Below are 17,387 nucleotides of genomic sequence, written 5' to 3' on the forward strand. Positions count from 1 at the left end.
GTCTCAGAGCTCGCGAAATCGGAACCCCGCCACGCTCTCTCGCGAGATGAAAGGTACCTCGGACTCTGAAGCTCATCGGAGCGAGCTCCATCACGATCTCATCCTGAGACAGGATCGTCACGATCTAGATCAGCTGACGGTCTCTCCTCAATCAGATGATCGTAAGGTTTTCGAATTTCGAATTTTCGCGGGCAACAAGTGGGTGACTGACTTGACTGCGAGATTGTATGCTCGTATTTCCGCGCGGAAATCGTCATCGCGGCTGTTAGGTTGCCCAACACGGCGGTTCCCAAGCATTTCCACCCTGCAGAACCCTTTCAAGCGATTCGGAGAGACTGTAGAACCCTGGCGAATATCTCGTGTTACGGATACAGTCCTGCTGATACCTTCAATACGATAGCCAAGGCGGAACCTATACTCGCATGCTTTCCCCACGAATGATGGTGAGTCAGATATTTATTCCTTTGGATCGAGTTTCCTTGACGTTTCGAATCTCCCCATCGGATCGTAAAGATCGAGACTTGGAGCTGAAAAACAATACTTCCGGCGAACACCCTATATGTACATCGACGGCCGACTTCCATTCCCGGAGCCTAGGATCGATGACAGCTTCCAGGAACATTGAGAATGACGAGATTAAACTACTCCAGGGCAACATGAGCTGCGAGAGAATCACATGAATTGGTCGCTCAGGCGGTGAGAGCACGTAGCTCTTAGTGGCCGCAAAACAGACATCTCACTCCGGATACTGATGTCGCTCGGTGAAAGGTTCGGGTTCGAAACCTGTGAACCGCCAACACGTCTGGAGATAGAAGTCGGGATCGGGGTGCTTCAGGGGATTCCTGTCAGCCTTCTACTCTGTGAGCGAACATTTGACACTCTGATCAAGGTCTCGCTGAGCTTTCGAGGAACTGTTCTGTGAGAGAACCTTAGTTTACGCAAGGGTACGGCTTGAAGTCGCCAAGAGCCCCCCACAACGACAGCCGATACTGTGCACGGCGGAATCACGGAAATCTGTGAGGCGTCTTCCTGATGGACTCCAGGAAAGGTCGCGCGGAACCCCAGGTTTCCGCCGAAGCCAAGTTGAGGAACGACAGCCTAACAAACCCTCACCCGACTACTGGAATCTTTCCCTTTCCCCGAGCGGACCTTTCCTCTTACACAGACTATCTCTCACATGGCGTCACGAACCTCTTGTGCTACTGGCATTCTCAGCTCACAAGGTCGGCTCAGAGTTCCGCGCCGTGCCTTTCTTTGAAACACCGGAGTGAGGCGTAATCGCTCAACCGAGGTGGGTTCCCTGAATTACCATTGGAGATCATTTCGGACACTGGACAAGTCGTGTCAAATCACGGAAGGCGGCCTTTCCCCGCAGCACCGACGGGGGCTATCTACTCTGTCGCTCCTAGATCGCGCTGACACTTGCTGATCCGATCACAATCATTCTTATCTTTGTGAAGCACTCTCGCCCGTAAGATAGCGAGATAGGATTCTCATTTCCGATAGGCCATGAGGACACTCTTACCGCCAGCCAGAGCTATATATTAGGGATGACCATTCGAGGAGTGATACTCTTTGAACATTTGTGTTTACGAATTGATTCTTTGTGTCGTGTCTTCATTACTGGATTCGCCTCTGGTCACAATGGTGAGGCAAACTGTGATGTCATACTGGACGTCCTCACAGTATTCACTCCTTCAGGCTCTCGATACTTAAGGAAGAGGGTTATAAACTGCTCGACAAAAATAGAAGCGTTGCTCTGCCAAGGAAAAAGTTCCATGTCTCGAGGCTGACGCGCGAGTGAATCGCGAGAGCTGTGCCACTCTACATGTATAAATATTCAAGCGTGTGTGCGAACTCGGCTGAACTCGACAGCGCTATGTGCTCCTACGCGGTCGGCTCCTGATTGCAATAATTTCTCGGGGAGCCTGGTGAATTGAATTTCCGGCGAGAAATCTGTTACGGCTCGCGCCGAGACATGAAGATCTTCCGACACATCTTCTGCCCGAACTCTCGCCGGCGATGAGGAGTCAGCAGAGTCTCTTTACGCGATCTAGAATCCTCCGTGGCCACTGCGTGTTTCCGAGTTTCCCATCTTTCCGAGGCGGTTCAATCATACGATACCCTGGAACTTGAGGCTTAGCCTCATCGATGCGTATCGGCACTATGTAACGATCAGATCATGGTTTGTCGGACTTCTCGAGACAGTGGAATGACTCTCGGATTCTCCGTGGAGGGACTGTGGCTAGGAACCTGACCAGAGCGATCTCATGTTCGTCTCGCTTGCCGGAGCTATCCACCAGCTGACTCTTCTGACATCATGGATGAGCGTCAAAAGGACGGGGAAGCTCGCAGACGCTGACGCCACCAGCGCAACCTTGAACTTGCTCTCAGACACAGACGTCTCTTGGCGAGTCTCGATGCGAGGCTGTTGCGATAACAATCCTTAACCGCAGATCGTCAGCTCATCGAGAAACGGCGGGGATTTCCTTGCGGCATAGATCGGCTCGGTGCTCGCATAGTTGACTTTTTCTGGAGTTTTGAACCGGGAACGTGAGCCCTTGCCGACTAATCTCGGAACAGTGCCAACAGCGTGCAATTCCTCGGCTCTTATCCCATAGTAATTCTCATTCTATCTATGCCTTCGATCTTCTGTTCGATCGATCGACTGTTGCGTTCTTGTCTATTCAGTCTCGGTCTCGCCGGGACGTGTGATGAACAGTAAATCTTATCGAAGCTCAGGAGGTCAGACTCTAGGTGTTCTATGTAGAGCAGCGGTTCCCAACCTTTTTGGCTCCGCGGCTCCCTAGCGGACCCAGAATTCCCCCGCGGCTCCCTAGCGGACCCAGAATTCCCTCGCGGCTCCCAGGATACCCAGTGCCCACGCGGCTCCCGCGGCTCCTACCTACTCTCCCTTCTTCTTCCCCTAAAAGGACCATTCGCAGCTTAATTCCGGCAATCGTGGCAGATGAAGTCGATCCGTTTCGGAACCTTTCCTTGGAATTGACAAACCCTGACGGCCCGGACCTACACCGGAAATTCGTACGCGGCTCCCTCAGAAAAGTTCCGCGGCTCCTAGGGGAGCCGCGGCTCCCAGGTTGGGAACCGCTGATGTAGAGTGTCGAGCTCAACGAGTTCAGGACTCCTAGGGGTCATCCGAGACTTTTCTTGATTTCTTCAGACAAGATAGATTCATGAAACACTCGATGCGATCTACGCTGTTCTTTTGGGGCTGCTTTTAGACACGAAGGCTGCTGGGAAGGTTTTGGTGTCAGCGATCGACTCTCGGATCCTGTATGACCATCACTCTCACATTTCACCATGGATCTGTCCCTTTCATCCATTTATCGGTGAATAGGCATTCCATTTATATGTAGCTCGGAACGAGCTTTCGCTCCGCCACTCACAATCTACGAATGAGACAATGAGTACGGTTGAAAACGGATGAGCGAAAACAATCTCTGTTGCTACGAGGAGCTGAAGATCTAGTGTTCTAGGTGTGATATGAACAAATGCGTATCGTCACGGGGTCTCCGCGGTCAGGAGCAGGTCTGCATCACCAGAACCTCAACACGAAGCGGATCGTCCGCCCGGCTCTCTATAGACTCCGTTTTAGCTGGGAAATCGGAGCGGGGTCTCTCAATTCCCGACAACGCAGCTCAGGTTTCGCGGGTTAATATCGAGTCTCTTTCAATTCCAGCCCTCGCTCATCCGTCAATTGTCGAGTGTCAGCACGAAAATGCCCTGCCACTCCCTCAATTTGAGTGAGTCCCAGACTCGGGCTATGTGGAGAGCCGCAGATTGCGTTTGCTTCGATGTGGACTCTACAGTTTGCATGGATGAAGCCATCGACGAATTAGCGAAATTCGCTGGCAGAGAGAAGGAAGTTGCCGACCTGTGAGTTCAATCCTGCGATTCAATATCCCGGTAGATTCTCTCGCTCGTCAGGAATACGTCCCCTTCTCCTGGGTTGGAGATGACTAGACGAACGTCAATGATTGGCGAGGGCACGGTGACGGCCGACGATTGAGTGAGTGGATATCCGCCGGATGATCGGAAAAAGTGCTTATCATCTCTCCTTGCAGAACTGAGCGTGCCATGAAAGGCGGCATGACATTCCGCGAGGCTCTGGAACAGCGACTCCAACTCATCCAGCCTGACATGCAGATGGTTGAAACGTACATTCGAGAGAATCCTCCGCGCCTCTCTCCGGGCATAGAGTGAGTATCGGAGATGATTCGTCGCGGTGCTTTCCTCAACTTCATGATATAAAGGTCTGGGGCATTCACGATCGAACGTTGTATGAGCTTTGTACAGTTGGGGAGGCTCGTGGACAAAGCGTGATGAATCTAGCAGCCGAAACTAGGAAGCTTCCCCTCATCACTATTCGATACCTCGGCATTCGGGGAATGTTTCAAGGTAAATCGCGCTCTCTCCATTCGAGAGACGTCGCTGCGAATCGATCATCGTCCGTCTTCCTGACGCAGGCTGTGCCTGTGAGGGTTGCCGTGATTGGAATATTCAAAACTCACACAGCCTGATCAATCCCCGGCCCCCTCTTCTCTCGGTCAATGCCATTGCCTCCATGACTGCCTTATCTTAGAAAGGTGTCCGTTGATTCTTCTGGTAGATAAGGGAATCGAGCTCTTCTTGTGCAAGCTTTTTCTCCCGAACCTCTCGAATACGGGACCCGAGCTGAATTCGGCTGCCTACAAAGCGAGGTATCCCTTTGTCTTCCCGCCATGACGCGTGTCCCCCTCTCGGAGTTGATATCTCGGAGCCTTTCGCTTAAGATTCGAGGGAGCGTTCTTCTGTTTTTCTCACTCGGGTAATTTTTCTGGGGTGAATAGTATATCAGGTCAGAACTAAAGACGTTGGCTTCACTTTTCCAGAGAGCTCGTAGGTCACCTCCAGTCGCGAGGAGTTGCTGTCTATCTAGTCTCGGGCGGCTTCCAGTCGATCATCGAGCCAGTCGCCACGGAGTTGGGAATTCCTCACGAGAACATCTTTGCAAACCAACTGAAGTTCTACTTCAATGGTCGCTATGCTGGTTTTGAGACGAACCAGCCCACTAGCAACCAAGACGGCAAGGCTCGCGTTATCCAATACTTGAAGAAGAAGTTCGGCTATCAACGGGTAGTGATGGTGGGTGGATTTCAATTCATGAGACGACTTTGCGGAATCCATTCGATAGCCAGGGCCTTCGGCACAACCTTGCTCATCTGTTTTTCGTGTAGAAAGTCATCGCGGAGAGTCTCTCTTCCAGGTGGGGGATGGAGCCACAGATTTGGCAGCATGTCCACCAGCCGACGCTTTCATCGGATACGGAGGCAATCAGATTCGGGAAAAAGTCAAGGCGGCTTCACCGTGGTTCGTCGAATCGTTTTCGGATCTCGTCAAAGAATTGAGCATGGCTTGATCGTTCGATCATTTCACAGCCTCTTCTCCGAAAGGCGGTGTCCCATGGTTGATAGTCTAAGATGTAGACACAGGAATATTTCGTATAGTGTACAATAATTATGATTATTTTGCCGCACTCCGGCGAGTCCGCACAATGTTCATCGATTCCGCATGAGGGAAGAAGTTTTATTAAACAAGAATGAATCTTGAGAGAGCCTTTTGGGACTGGAGATCGCTCATTTGCGTAGAGAGAGAACGCCGGCCGAAGGGCGTACGTATCTCGGAATCGATTCGGGTTGCCGTCTCTCTATCCAGGTGATTTTCCAATTCTATGTCCCCATGGCATCGATGGTCCAATATATTCCTCGCTCAGCTCTCGTGAAAAATGGAAGGAGTGCGCTGTGGAGTGTTGGAAGTCCCCACATATAGCCGATGAGATGGCTGGGTGATACCTAGGTGTAAGTGACTACCGATCATCGAGACCAGTCGCCCAGCCAGGGATCAACGTACGAGTGAGGCAACCATTCTGAGCCCAGAGTAATCTCCCCTCGTTTCGCCACCGATCACGGCTCGGGAGTTCGGAAGACGCTCGGGTCTGGATTCGCATGCGGTCTATTCGTGTGACGTAAACACTTCTTACAAAGACGATCTCCCGTTGAGCATGGCCTGTGGTATCGACTATAGGCGGACCACTTCTCGTATAGACCGTAAGCAGCAGACCGGCTCGTGTGAAAGTCTGAGTGCACGGAGCCCGAGCTCTAGATGGGAATCTCCGTAGGGAAATCATGAGCCAGGATTCGGATCGACATCATTCTGCTCGGGGAACCTGCTCTACAGCGATTCGGCGAAATCCGGCGCCGCACTACGCGAGGTATTCCTGTATCGATTCACGCTTCACCCGATTGGCTTCCCTCCTCATCATGTTTCGCACGATGGAAGACTCTGAAATCTTGCTGGCTCGAGATGCAGCTTGTTACAACCCTTGAGAGAATTTGTATTGATCTCCGGATGGAGTCTTGAAATACGTAATATGTGCGGGAATCGCTCAATCCTAAATGAGGGTACGGGACTCTCCCTGGTCGAATGCGGGTATCGCCCTCTTTGAAAATAATCGCCTCATCTCAAACTAAGAGTTGGAGCTGCGATTCCCTTGTTGTTTGCCTTGTTGTTCTACTTCTACATTTGCTTCTGCGGGCTGTTCTCGCGAAGAAAAACTTGTACATTTTATAGAATCAACGATCATATTATTCAGTGAACATTCATTCTCAACTTTTCCATGAATCATGGATCGTATAATAAACTATCGTTTCATGCAATGTCGCTTCCGACCGCCCCCCGGCGAACATGCTCGATTGATATCATTGGTGATTGGTGAGGTTTCGAATTTTCTCCATCGAGCCATCGACGCTCACTCGAAAGCGAGATGAAATGATTGCGGAGCAACGAGTGACCCGTCGTATAAGAGAAGAGGTAGAAGGAGAGGCTTCCCAGATTCGAAAGATCATGTCACAGAGAAACGAGAGCGCTCCCGATTGAGAAAAGGTTCCTGAAACATGGTCGACTGCTTCGAGGGTCGAGGAGTCCGCTCTGGTCTCTGCAAGCCTGCTCGCAGCGACGACCGAATGGGCTTCCGCGGTCGTAATACTCTCCCGACTCGAACCATATCAGACAGGAGTAAGGAGCAAAAGTTATTCACAGAAGATTCGACTGTCTCTCTCAGGTTGTAACGGAAGCATCGTAAGTTTTTTCGGGGAGACACGCCAGGAGTTAGCATGCGTTGAATTGCTTGCTCTGAGAAGCTTGATGTACGAAGGATCGTCAGAACTCTACAGGATGTCCTAGACTCCCTTGTTCAGGTTCCGAATCAACCTTCTGCGAAATGCTAGTGAGATTTCAAAGACCGACTCAAAATTTCTTTCGCGCCCGCAGATTGAGCATCCTAAGGCTGGTGGTGTCGGAAATCTCTACCCCGAACAAATTAGCGTGCGCACCCTGCATATCATCTGATGACCGAGATTTCAGAGTGTTTTCATTCGATTATCGCGAGGTCAGGATCGGTAGCAGCCATCCTGGTGAGGAGGTTTTTTCGGGCTCTAATTAGTCCCGAAGCGAGACCAATGCCGGTGCAGACGACCATCGAATAACAGCAGGAACCCCCTCCCGGTGTTCTCGATCACAAGGAGGATCTCATGAGCACCCCAATGTACTCGAGAGAGTTGAAATATCCGCGCTCGCTCCCGACCCATTTCCATTCATCGAAACGAAATCAGAAGAATGTACCGCAATGATTGTTTCTGAGTCACTCTCCTTCTCCTCTACTTCAGTCGGTGAGGATGATTTCGTCCGCGTGGGGCATTCCGGAGGACGTCAGAACTCTCGAGACAGAGTGCGTCAGATGGAACTACTTTCTCAGCGCGAGGTCGACAAGAAACTCGAGTTCATCAGAGAGCTTCAAGCGGCCGAGCATTATTGAGTGAATCGAACAAGAATAGATACGATAAGTCCGAGAAGAACTTCACTCTGAGAACGGACCGCAACCCGATAATTCAAGTCCGCCCCCTGGGTGATTGTTCGATGTTCTCCGAATATTCTGCCTCTTTGTGGTTCGGTCGTCGCACCTTTGTGCTAAAGACCTGAAGAGAAGAGAGTCCTCGCCTCTCGACTCTCACCTCTGAAACTCTTCCGGGAGTGACTTCGAAGAGTCCTCGACGAGCTCCGTCCTAGATGAACCCGTCCGAAGTGAAGTGCGAATCAAGACTCAGCGCCCGTGAAGCGTTACGCCGAGTGATTTCTCGGATCGGAGATTTCTCGCAGAGATGACGTCACGGATTCCAGCGCTCATCCTGCTGTTTCTCCCCCAAGTTTGCGGTTGGTCGTGGTCGAGGGACGCACACGGGTCCCGGATATGGTTCACCAACTCGGGCAACGTGTCCGTCGATGGTGACCCGAGCAGGCTTCAGCTCTTCACAAAAGGTGTGATCGTTGCGGAGGTTACTCGGAACGAGACGGACGAAATCATCGCGTGCCGCTTCACCGAGGTCAGAGATGCGGAAGAGCGCAAGTGGCTGTACGGGAAGCTTGGCCGGATCCCGAAAGCGGTAACCTTCGATGAAATGACTCAGATCATCGAGAAGTGTGGAGACAGTGTCGTGAGCACAAGTTATTACCTACCGCGTTTCACAAACCCCGTATTCCCTGGAACCATGTGGTGCGGACCCGGAGACGCAGCCACAGACTATGGATCGTTGGGCTACTTTCCGGGACCAGATGCTTGCTGTCGAAATCACGACCTGTGCCCCATCAGATCTCTTCCCGGGGAAGCGATAACTCCCAGAGGTCCCAATAGATTCACCCTATCGGATTGTAGATGCGATCATGCTCTCAGAGCATGTCTGACGAAAAACTCTGCGGATGGTAATAGCTACACGGCGAGCCTCCTGAAAAGGCTCGTGGAGATGAGCCTGAGTTATTGCCTTGCAGAAGATGGAAACGTGGTCCAGCTCGGTTACTGAAGCTTCGAACTTCGGGAGAGACCTCTTGGATTGGGGGAGCTTTTCGGATTCAGCTCAATCGTCGCAGGCCGCTCCTCCCGTTCTCATGATGGGGAGTCGGAAGCAGGGAATAGAACAGAAACATTGAAGAAACAGTGAGATAGTTCATGATGTCCAGTCGTTGATTCGACGGCTTCTTAAACTCATGATTTCATGATGTATCTGGCCTAACGATGCGGCGCCCTCGGAATGTCTACAATCCACGAGAACTCAGACGTACCTAATATATTCGAGTGTGATTGATGGTAGAGAGGAAGAGGAAAAGAATAAATTATGTGCTCAAAACTCGTCTCGTGTCCACGGGGAGTGAATATCAGAATTACTTATCGTGGTTTTAGATTCTTCCTATCAATCCGAACTGTGTCCACCTCAGCATTTTTCTCCAACCGTATTCCGAACTCTCATGGATTTGTGCGCGGTGACGACTCGACGCCTCCCACTGTACATTCCAGCCGCCATCTGGATGATTATTATTAATTATCATCATATCATCATATATCACCCCCCTGGGAAAGACGAAAGACCTCGGTATCGGTACTTTCCGGGCTTTAGTTCCTCGCGACTGCTAGAAAAGAGGTCTCCATACGGTGCAGACGAGTGCAGAGGCTTTTCTGAGGAGCGGCATCTTCGGATTCCGCAATCAAAGCGAGGGTAATTATTGTTTCTAGAAAGTGGAATTTCCTGCTCAAGACCGCAGAGAACTCAATAGATGCACATGCAAGCATATGTGCACCAATGAACGGCATTGCAGCCGAATTACGTCATGGGATCGAGGGATACCGAGAGACGTCTCGGGCGCCGACTCCCTGTGAGCACTGCTGGTGTATCTCTGAAATTTATCCCTTGAGAGGTTCTGGCCTCTATAGGCCCTACACGCGAGCGATCGGATGAGGGAATATCCCTGATCCGCGGGGAATTTCTCAATCTCGCCATGATGCGATTCCCTCTTCTTCCTATTTTAAGAAGCCCTCAATCTTCTCTGAGTCGAGAGCCAGTGATTCAGCGAATTGCTTGATGCTTCCCGTTTATTGAAAATCTCGATCTTGATAGGAGAATGATTCCCATTGGGACTGAAGAAACTTAATCGATTGAATGTACAATTTTTGTACAGAGGCTTGTGCGCGTCGCAGACTATCTCCACATGGTACCATTGCCGCCTCGCCGCTGCATGTTTCCCATCGGTCCTCCGCGCATTCCTCGGGGAGCTCCTCTTCCGCGACCTCTCCACATGGGTCCTCCGCCCGGGGGTCCTCCTCCCGGGGGTCCTCCTCCCGGCGGTCCATTGTTATTATTCCAATTTCCTGGTCCTCTACCCCAGTCGCCGTTTCCGTTCGCATCCCAATCCCCTGGCGGCCGCCAGCCGTCTGGGGGACCTCCCCACTGGTCCCCTGGAGGTCTCGGCGGTGGCGGATGTCGGAAGGGCCCGCCTTGATTCATGAACGGAGGAGGTCCCATCGGGAAACCCATGGGTCCTGGCGGTGGCAAGAAGGATAAACCGCCTTCGATCCAGTTTGGATGAGGCATATGCAAGCCAGGCATCATTCCGTCCTGCGGAGGTTGTCGCATATCAGGGGGCATTTGCTGCATCACGTGTGGAGGCGGAGGCACTCGGTCGTTCTTAGCTTCGGACCGGTCCTGTTTCGCCGAATTCGATGACTGTTTGCCTTCACCGTCTTTGAAATTGACCGGTGCACGATTCTCCATCCATTGTTGTTGGAAGCCTTTGTGGATGGGCTTGCTGTGCGGCATCTTCTTCTGCGGTCGATCGTCGTCCAGTCCCGGGATAGAGCCCTCTCTCAATTTTTCCAGCTGATCGGCGTCGATTCCCATCCCCGGGATGTAGGGGTCCTGCGATGCATTTCGATCATGCATGCCGGGTATGTCTTCATCGAGATCATCGAGTCCTCTGGGCAACGTGTTGAGATTATATCTGTCGCGCATTTTATCACCTGGTCGATTCCTGGTCCAGAATTTGCTGGAAAATCGAAGTCGATCAGAAATAGAGTAGGTTGTTACCCTCCGAAATCCCGAATCATTCCGATTGATGCCCTATAGACTCCTGGGATGCGACCTTATCCTGATGGAGAGGACAATCGAGCTCGAAATCTAGACAAGCATGCTATGAGGGCAATGAATTGCACGCCGCGCACAACTCTCATCGAAAAGACCGAATGAGTGAAATGGATTGTCATCCAATTCCGAAGTCGAGAGCCAGGATTGTTCGAATCGATATGTGCAGAATAAATGCCAGTCGATTGTTGAGGAGAATGTAGAGCACGCTATCTCTTACGCTCATCTCGCACTGCGGACATTCGGAGTCGATTGGAAATCAGCGAACTTTTCTCACCTGGTGTGATCATTGGATCCAGTGCAGAGTATGTGACCTACTGGATGCCACGCCAACGACCAAACGCAGGAATCATGGGCCTGATCCATCGAGCCCACTTCTTTGTCAGTACCCACCGTCCAGAACATGACGGAGCCGTCCGATCCACCGCTGGCGAAAACTTCCTCGTGGACAGTGTGCCACGCCAGAGCTGCAATGAGATTCGGTACGCTGTTGGTATCATGCAAGATATGAGAAAACTCCGATCTTTTGAATGGAACGACTTCTGGATTAGAATCTGATGTCAAGAGCAAGTACTCTCAATGCTCGGGAAGACCGATGCTACGTACTGCAAGCTTCGCGTTTGTGTCCACGGAATGTCTGTAATTCAACGTTCAGCTTTCGCACGTCGAAGAGTTTTATGAGATGATCTCTGGAAGCCGTTAACAGCCAATTTCCGTTTCGGTTCCACCGAGCGTCCATGACGGTCGACTTGTGCGCGTGTATCGTAGCTATACTCTGACCGGATTTGGGACACCAAAGCTTTATGGGCTGCTGAGAGTCTTTCGATCCCGAAACAATCAAGGATTTCTGTGGATGCCAGTCGACACACTTCACATCGCTTCCGTGTCCTGTCGAAGAGAGGGAGCAAGGATAAGGATCTCGTATGGGAGAGTTAGTCGTCCCATACCTCTGCTCAGGTCATCAATCGAACTCACCTCTCAAAATACGTTCTTCATCACATTTCTGGAAGTCCCACACTCTAACAGTGCCGTCGTCTGAGCAGGAAGTAAATTTCATATCAGTGGGACAGAAGCTGGAAAGGAAATACAATGTACACGCATTATTTCCGGCAAACTTCTCATATTATCTAGCTTGACCGAATCGAGACTGCTCCGGTCAAGAAGGCTTCGAACTAAACTCCGGATGCCCCGTCGTTGTCAAGATTCGTACACGCAGACTCCGTCTGAGAGAGCTCGGCCTTCCGAGAAAAACGTCTAATGGTCTATATCAGAAATAGCTTCCGGGGAGAGCGGCTCAATAAGCGTGGGATAGAATCGGAAACGGCATATCGGAGTTCTCGCAGCGAGGACGAGCCTCGTTCATACGATAAGGTCTGTCAGATCAGACGTCTTTCAGGCGGCAGCGTGGGGATGTGTCATGATAATCAGCAAGGACGGATAGTTTCCGTATCTCCCAGAGAGAGTTGGGCCAGGCCGGAGCGTGACGTGGAGGCTCGAAGGAGCGACACCATAAAGAAAGTGAGCTCGTCCCGCAATCGTCGCGGCGTCGAATTCGAGCTTCGCGGATCCTTCACTCGCTCGGAGTGATCATCTGTTTCGGCTGATGGCCGCTCATGAGTTCGGCAGAGCGTAGGATTCAAACCTTGCCTCCGATTGGGGTGCGAGAATTTCGGGTCGATGGGGCACGCTCCGGATTCGGTCAAACACAAAGTGCCAAAGCTCAATAATGAGAAAACATTTTGTGATTGATGAAAGCGCTCCGTTTATTAGGTCGATACGGGAAAATGACTCGACACGTCGGGAACAACGATACCAACAATGATGGCCTTGATGGACGAAAGTTCCGATTGATGAAAAAATGAGTATCGCGCGGGTGAAATTGAGGATAACGAGGATGGGGGAGTGTAGAGAGGGTCATGATAGGACCAGATTCCGCAAGTGCTGCGTGTCCTATCCGATCGACACCTCTCGATCGCGTCTGTGCGTTTCGAGGCCTTTATTTTTCGGCATCATAATTTAGAGTATTTCCGCTCGGAAGACCCTCAACGGAGCGTTGTCATCTCATATGTAAAGGTATAACCCTCCGCACGTGTATTTTCCCCTACCGTCTCCCTATATCTCACTACCGTCAAATACCGTAAATCGTTTAAAATATCACAGAGAGTCCTTGTGCGCCTGGGTTGGCAAGTTCGTGTGGTATGACACAGAGAAAAAATTATCAGACGGCTTCGGTCATTCGACCTGGGCTGAGTCCCGGCAAAAATACCTGATTCCTCTAACTGCCTCCTTATGACCTTGAAACATTCGAACATTATTCATGTTGGTCTGCCAGTATTTGATGTAACCTCCGTGGTCCCCGGTGACCATCCATTGATCGTTGCGGCTCCACGTCATGCAGCGAACTGGTAAGTCATGTGCCTGAGAAGGAGGAAGATCGATGTGAGAATCGTTTTTAGATTTCTGAGCCCCTCCACTCCATGTATAAGGAAGTCCCACTGTACTACTCTGAATACTCCAATTCTCAATCCCTTGTGACAGCGGCCGAATCGTCCACCAGATTCAGAAAGATCGGACATCGAACTTCTGCCCTGTGATCGAGTTACCTGGAGAATAGTTTCAAAATTGAACGTGAGACCATTCCATAAAGTGAACTCTCCACTCGATGCTCCTGTGATCAGTCTTCGGCCTTCGGGCGTCCACTGCAAGCGAATGAGACGTACGGATAAGATTCCCTTCGAAACTTGATTATGAATCGCTTTGTACGCTTCATTCATGAAAGACCAGGGGAAGTACCGTGACGCAGAAAACGGGGCATTTCATCTTGTTTGTCGCCGCCCTGACGAATTTCGAGGTGACGACATTTGAGGGATCATTGCCCATGCTCGATGGGGTCACCATTCGCATCTGGTACGCAGGATCCGGTTGGAGAGCAGGTTTGTCCCTATGGTCCCTTTGCCATAGCCGCTCCTGGCAAACGATTCGATCAATTATTATTATCGATCATCAGGAATTGATTTCACCGGGAAACGAAGCATGCGTCAGCCATTCATACGAACCTGGAGCCACTCGTGCATGCTGGAGTTATAGTCCACAGTCTTTCGAGCGACCGGCTTCCGAAGCCGCTTCCCGTCGAATTCCACGGGTATGGCCGTCACGTTGACCTGACCTCCTTGACTCTGCGAGTATTGTTTGTGCCCATGTTGACTCCTAGGCATCCAGTTCGGCATGAACTGGTGCCGAGGCCTCGCGTACACCTGTGTGGTGGATATCATCTGCGTCTGTGACATCGTGTCTTCTGAAATTCAGAGAAGAGAAATACAATCATTACTCAAGTTGAAGAACTGAAGGTGTTGAAATCTTTAGAATCTTTCGACAGGTTCCTCCTCGTCATATCTCGTCACGCATGAGGCGGGCAGCATGAGGAAGAGCGTGACGGATCGACCCGGAAGACGGATCCAGTCCACGGGAGCATCGTCGGGATCTGAGCGGTGTTCCAGCCCAGTAGAGCTACATTGCCCACGTGAAATGTCCTCTGAGGAAGCTTTCAGAAAGCACTAGAACCGAGCTAGACGAGCGCTGCTCGTCGAGGAATTCTTCGACCCCGTCCCCACCGACGGAACTGGAAGTAATCCGCATCATGCCATCGTCAGGTCGATGCAGAGCCAGAACCGAATATCGAAGCTAACAAATATCACCCTAAAGGAGAGGCTTAGGCAGATATGGGGAGCCAATCGATATCCGCCGGAACAAATGTTTGACACAGGCTCTCCGAGCTCTATGAACGTTTGTTCCGGGCAGAGAGCACCCCTTCGCGAAGTGTTCCCTTGAAGGCCTAGACCTACGGCGCTCTACTCGGGGTGAGCCCCGGGCGATCTATACAGCCTTCACGATCGGGGGCGGCTAGAGGAGCCTATTCCAGCGTTGAGCCCGGCTCCAGGAGATCCGGTGGAGAATTTGGACGGGTTTTTTTTTGGAGGAGGCTTCCCCCGCTAAGAGAGAACCTCTCCCTCTTCCTTGAATTCCCCCTCGGGCTTCCGCCAAGCATCGATGGCTGTCCCAGCAGCCCTCCGATGAACGAATGACTCGCTGGTCAATGGTAGGACTGAACATCTGATGGAATCACGACGTCAACTCCCTTTGGGATGACAGCTCGAGTCTCAGACCGACTTCGACTGGAAGAGACAACTGTCCTACAGCCGCGAAGATCGATCCCGAGATTCGGTCTAAGCGAGTTACGCTTCCGGGAGCTTGGATGTTCCAGACTTCCTCGAGACTTTGCAGCACCTGCTTGCGGTGCTCCTTCCAAGTGGCTCGACATTCCCATGAAAGTCGCTGAAGCATTCCGATTATTGCTCGGGAGGCAGACCCGATTCCCAATCGGAAACTTCGGCGGCACGTTTTCACCGGATATGGAGACACTTGCTCCGGATTCGATCCTGCCACTCCTTGAACTTAGACGAGCAGGCGGACGCGATTGTTCGTTGCTCGATTTTGCAACGAGTCGGTGGCGTAGGTCTATTGGTGAAGCCGGTGCCGATCAGTACAATATGTCGTGGTGTCCAGAGCGAGGAGCCTATCCACGAAAGCTTGTCAGATGTACAGAGAGACTCAATCAGAAAGTGAGAGACGATTATGAACAATACTTACGGGATGATAAAACAGAAACCCCTTAATGCTATGATCTACATAGAGGTTATTCTAGCTGACGTTTATTGAGGAGACGTAGCACGGACTATGCACAATACGACAAATCTCGACTGTCCTCGTCGACTCGCAGCCCGCACCGCAAGTCTGATTGCTAGCTTGGCCAACAGCGGCAACAGCGGCCCTAATGTGAAAACTCACTGCCGCAAGGACGACAACAACCAGCACACCACACTGCAACGCAACCGTTCACTTTCACTACCGTACCAGACGACGAGAAACCCCAGACACACACATTGGAGCGTGTAAATACAACACCGGCTACCAGACGACGCATCCGATCCGGCGAGGCGGCAACTTTGAAATATTACTCTTGCGTACGATCGCCGTCGAGCGCCTCCGCCCCTGGACTTCCTCACACCTAGCTCATTGATTCGATGATTCCTTCGTTCGTCGCTGAGCTCGCTGACCCGGACCCACGGAGACATGGCCCACACATGATGGACCGATTTCCATATGGAAACCGACAAGAGCCGAGAGCTTCGCTGCTCCAGGAACAGAATCGGATCCATAGAGGACGGTAAAACTTGAGAGATCCCGAAAGGACGTATCTCCCTCGAGCGGGGGAACGACTTTCGCCATCAAGGATCTCCAACTTCCTGATGCCTGTCAACGATTGGCCGGCTGATCCATGTACAAACCTCGCTGGGCGGCAGTGTGCCCTTAATTCCTATTTCCTATCCGCATGTCTCGAGCAAGCCCTGTACTCTCGGGCTGCCGACTCCCGGGATTCCTCGTCCGACATGATTCCTTCCGTATAAGTCGAATTTAATTCCGCTCTCGTCGGAGATGATCGCGGAGCGGATCCGTGAGACTCCTGATACCGTCGTAACGTCGTGACCCGACCACAGCTATGCTCGAGAAAAATCTCGGTTCCCGCGAATCCTCTGGAGGAGCGCAACTCGACGATCGATATACGATAGTCATATCCCTTTTGGGCTTGCCTCCTCCGTTCGACCCTCCGATGCGGAGTATTCGGAGAATCTTGCTCATATCGACGAAGACGTGACCAGCCGAGAGACACGACTACGTTTCGGGACTCATGGGATATTCAACGGACACCTCACGGAAATCTTGAAAGATTCCATCGAGTTCGATCAGAGTGGTTCTAATGTGTCCATTTCGAGGCTCTGGATCTTGATATTGCTATCGACGAGGAAGTTCTGCGGTCGAATGGATAAGCTTCGTAGAGCACTTACGCTAGCAAGGGAAGGGAAACATCCGCTCCGATCCCTCTGAGAGAGTGGCAGTGGGATATACAATCGAGTTCTCGTAGAGAGGACGGGACAATTTCCGCAATCTCACACGCAAGATTCCCTGGGTCACTTGTTGTATTTCGAAAACTGGCGCCACCAAAGATGGCCTCGGCTTATCCACATGCGCTTTCACCACCTTCTCTCGCAGTCCGCAGTGCGTTGTTGTCTTGTAGCTGAAGCGTAGATTCGTCGGAGAACCGGGGATAGATAGAGACGAGGACCACCACCAAACAGTAAGAGCAGCTGATCCCGAACTGCTGCTGCTACAAGCTGCAAGAGGGTGAAGAGAGTTATCGCTTGTTGTGGTGCTTCTGAATGGATCCTCCGTGCATCTAGCGTTTCTTCTTGCTTGATGCCACAGAGTGAGCTCTTTTGTCTTCGACGGCAGTCGGGGGAAGCGTTTCTC

General features: G+C 51.5%; 3 protein-coding genes across 3 annotated transcripts; 2 read left to right on the forward strand and 1 right to left on the reverse strand.

The window, feature by feature from the left end:
- Nucleotides 1-225: 225 nt before the first annotated feature.
- Nucleotides 226-5,614, forward strand: aay (phosphoserine phosphatase). The gene is made up of 5 exons (XM_003737592.2): nt 226-443; nt 3,701-3,897; nt 4,086-4,220; nt 4,893-5,145; nt 5,267-5,614. Exons 1-5 carry the CDS (start codon nt 423-425, stop codon nt 5,417-5,419), a joined length of 759 nt encoding a protein of 252 aa, XP_003737640.1. The 5' UTR covers nt 226-422; the 3' UTR covers nt 5,420-5,614.
- A 2,602-nt stretch (nt 5,615-8,216) lies between these two features.
- LOC100900375 (uncharacterized) lies at nt 8,217-8,912 on the forward strand. The gene has a single exon (XM_003737597.1). The coding sequence runs from the start codon at nt 8,217-8,219 to the stop codon at nt 8,910-8,912; it is 696 nt and encodes a 231-aa protein (XP_003737645.1).
- Nucleotides 8,913-10,082: 1,170 nt separating this feature from the next.
- Nucleotides 10,083-15,900, reverse strand: Wdr33 (WD repeat domain 33). The gene is made up of 9 exons (XM_018639606.1): nt 15,867-15,900; nt 14,078-14,316; nt 13,815-13,988; nt 13,625-13,720; nt 13,288-13,439; nt 11,997-12,094; nt 11,628-11,909; nt 11,299-11,488; nt 10,083-10,926 (listed from the first exon to the last, which is right to left on the reverse strand). Exons 2-9 carry the CDS (start codon nt 14,306-14,308, stop codon nt 10,083-10,085), a joined length of 2,067 nt encoding a protein of 688 aa, XP_018495122.1. The 5' UTR covers nt 14,309-14,316; nt 15,867-15,900.
- Between the last annotated feature and the right edge of the window lie 1,487 nt (nt 15,901-17,387).

This window comes from Galendromus occidentalis, unplaced genomic scaffold (assembly GCF_000255335.2).
Source record: "Galendromus occidentalis unplaced genomic scaffold, Mocc_1.1 scf7180000075580, whole genome shotgun sequence".
Classification (NCBI taxonomy): domain Eukaryota; kingdom Metazoa; phylum Arthropoda; class Arachnida; order Mesostigmata; family Phytoseiidae; genus Galendromus; species Galendromus occidentalis.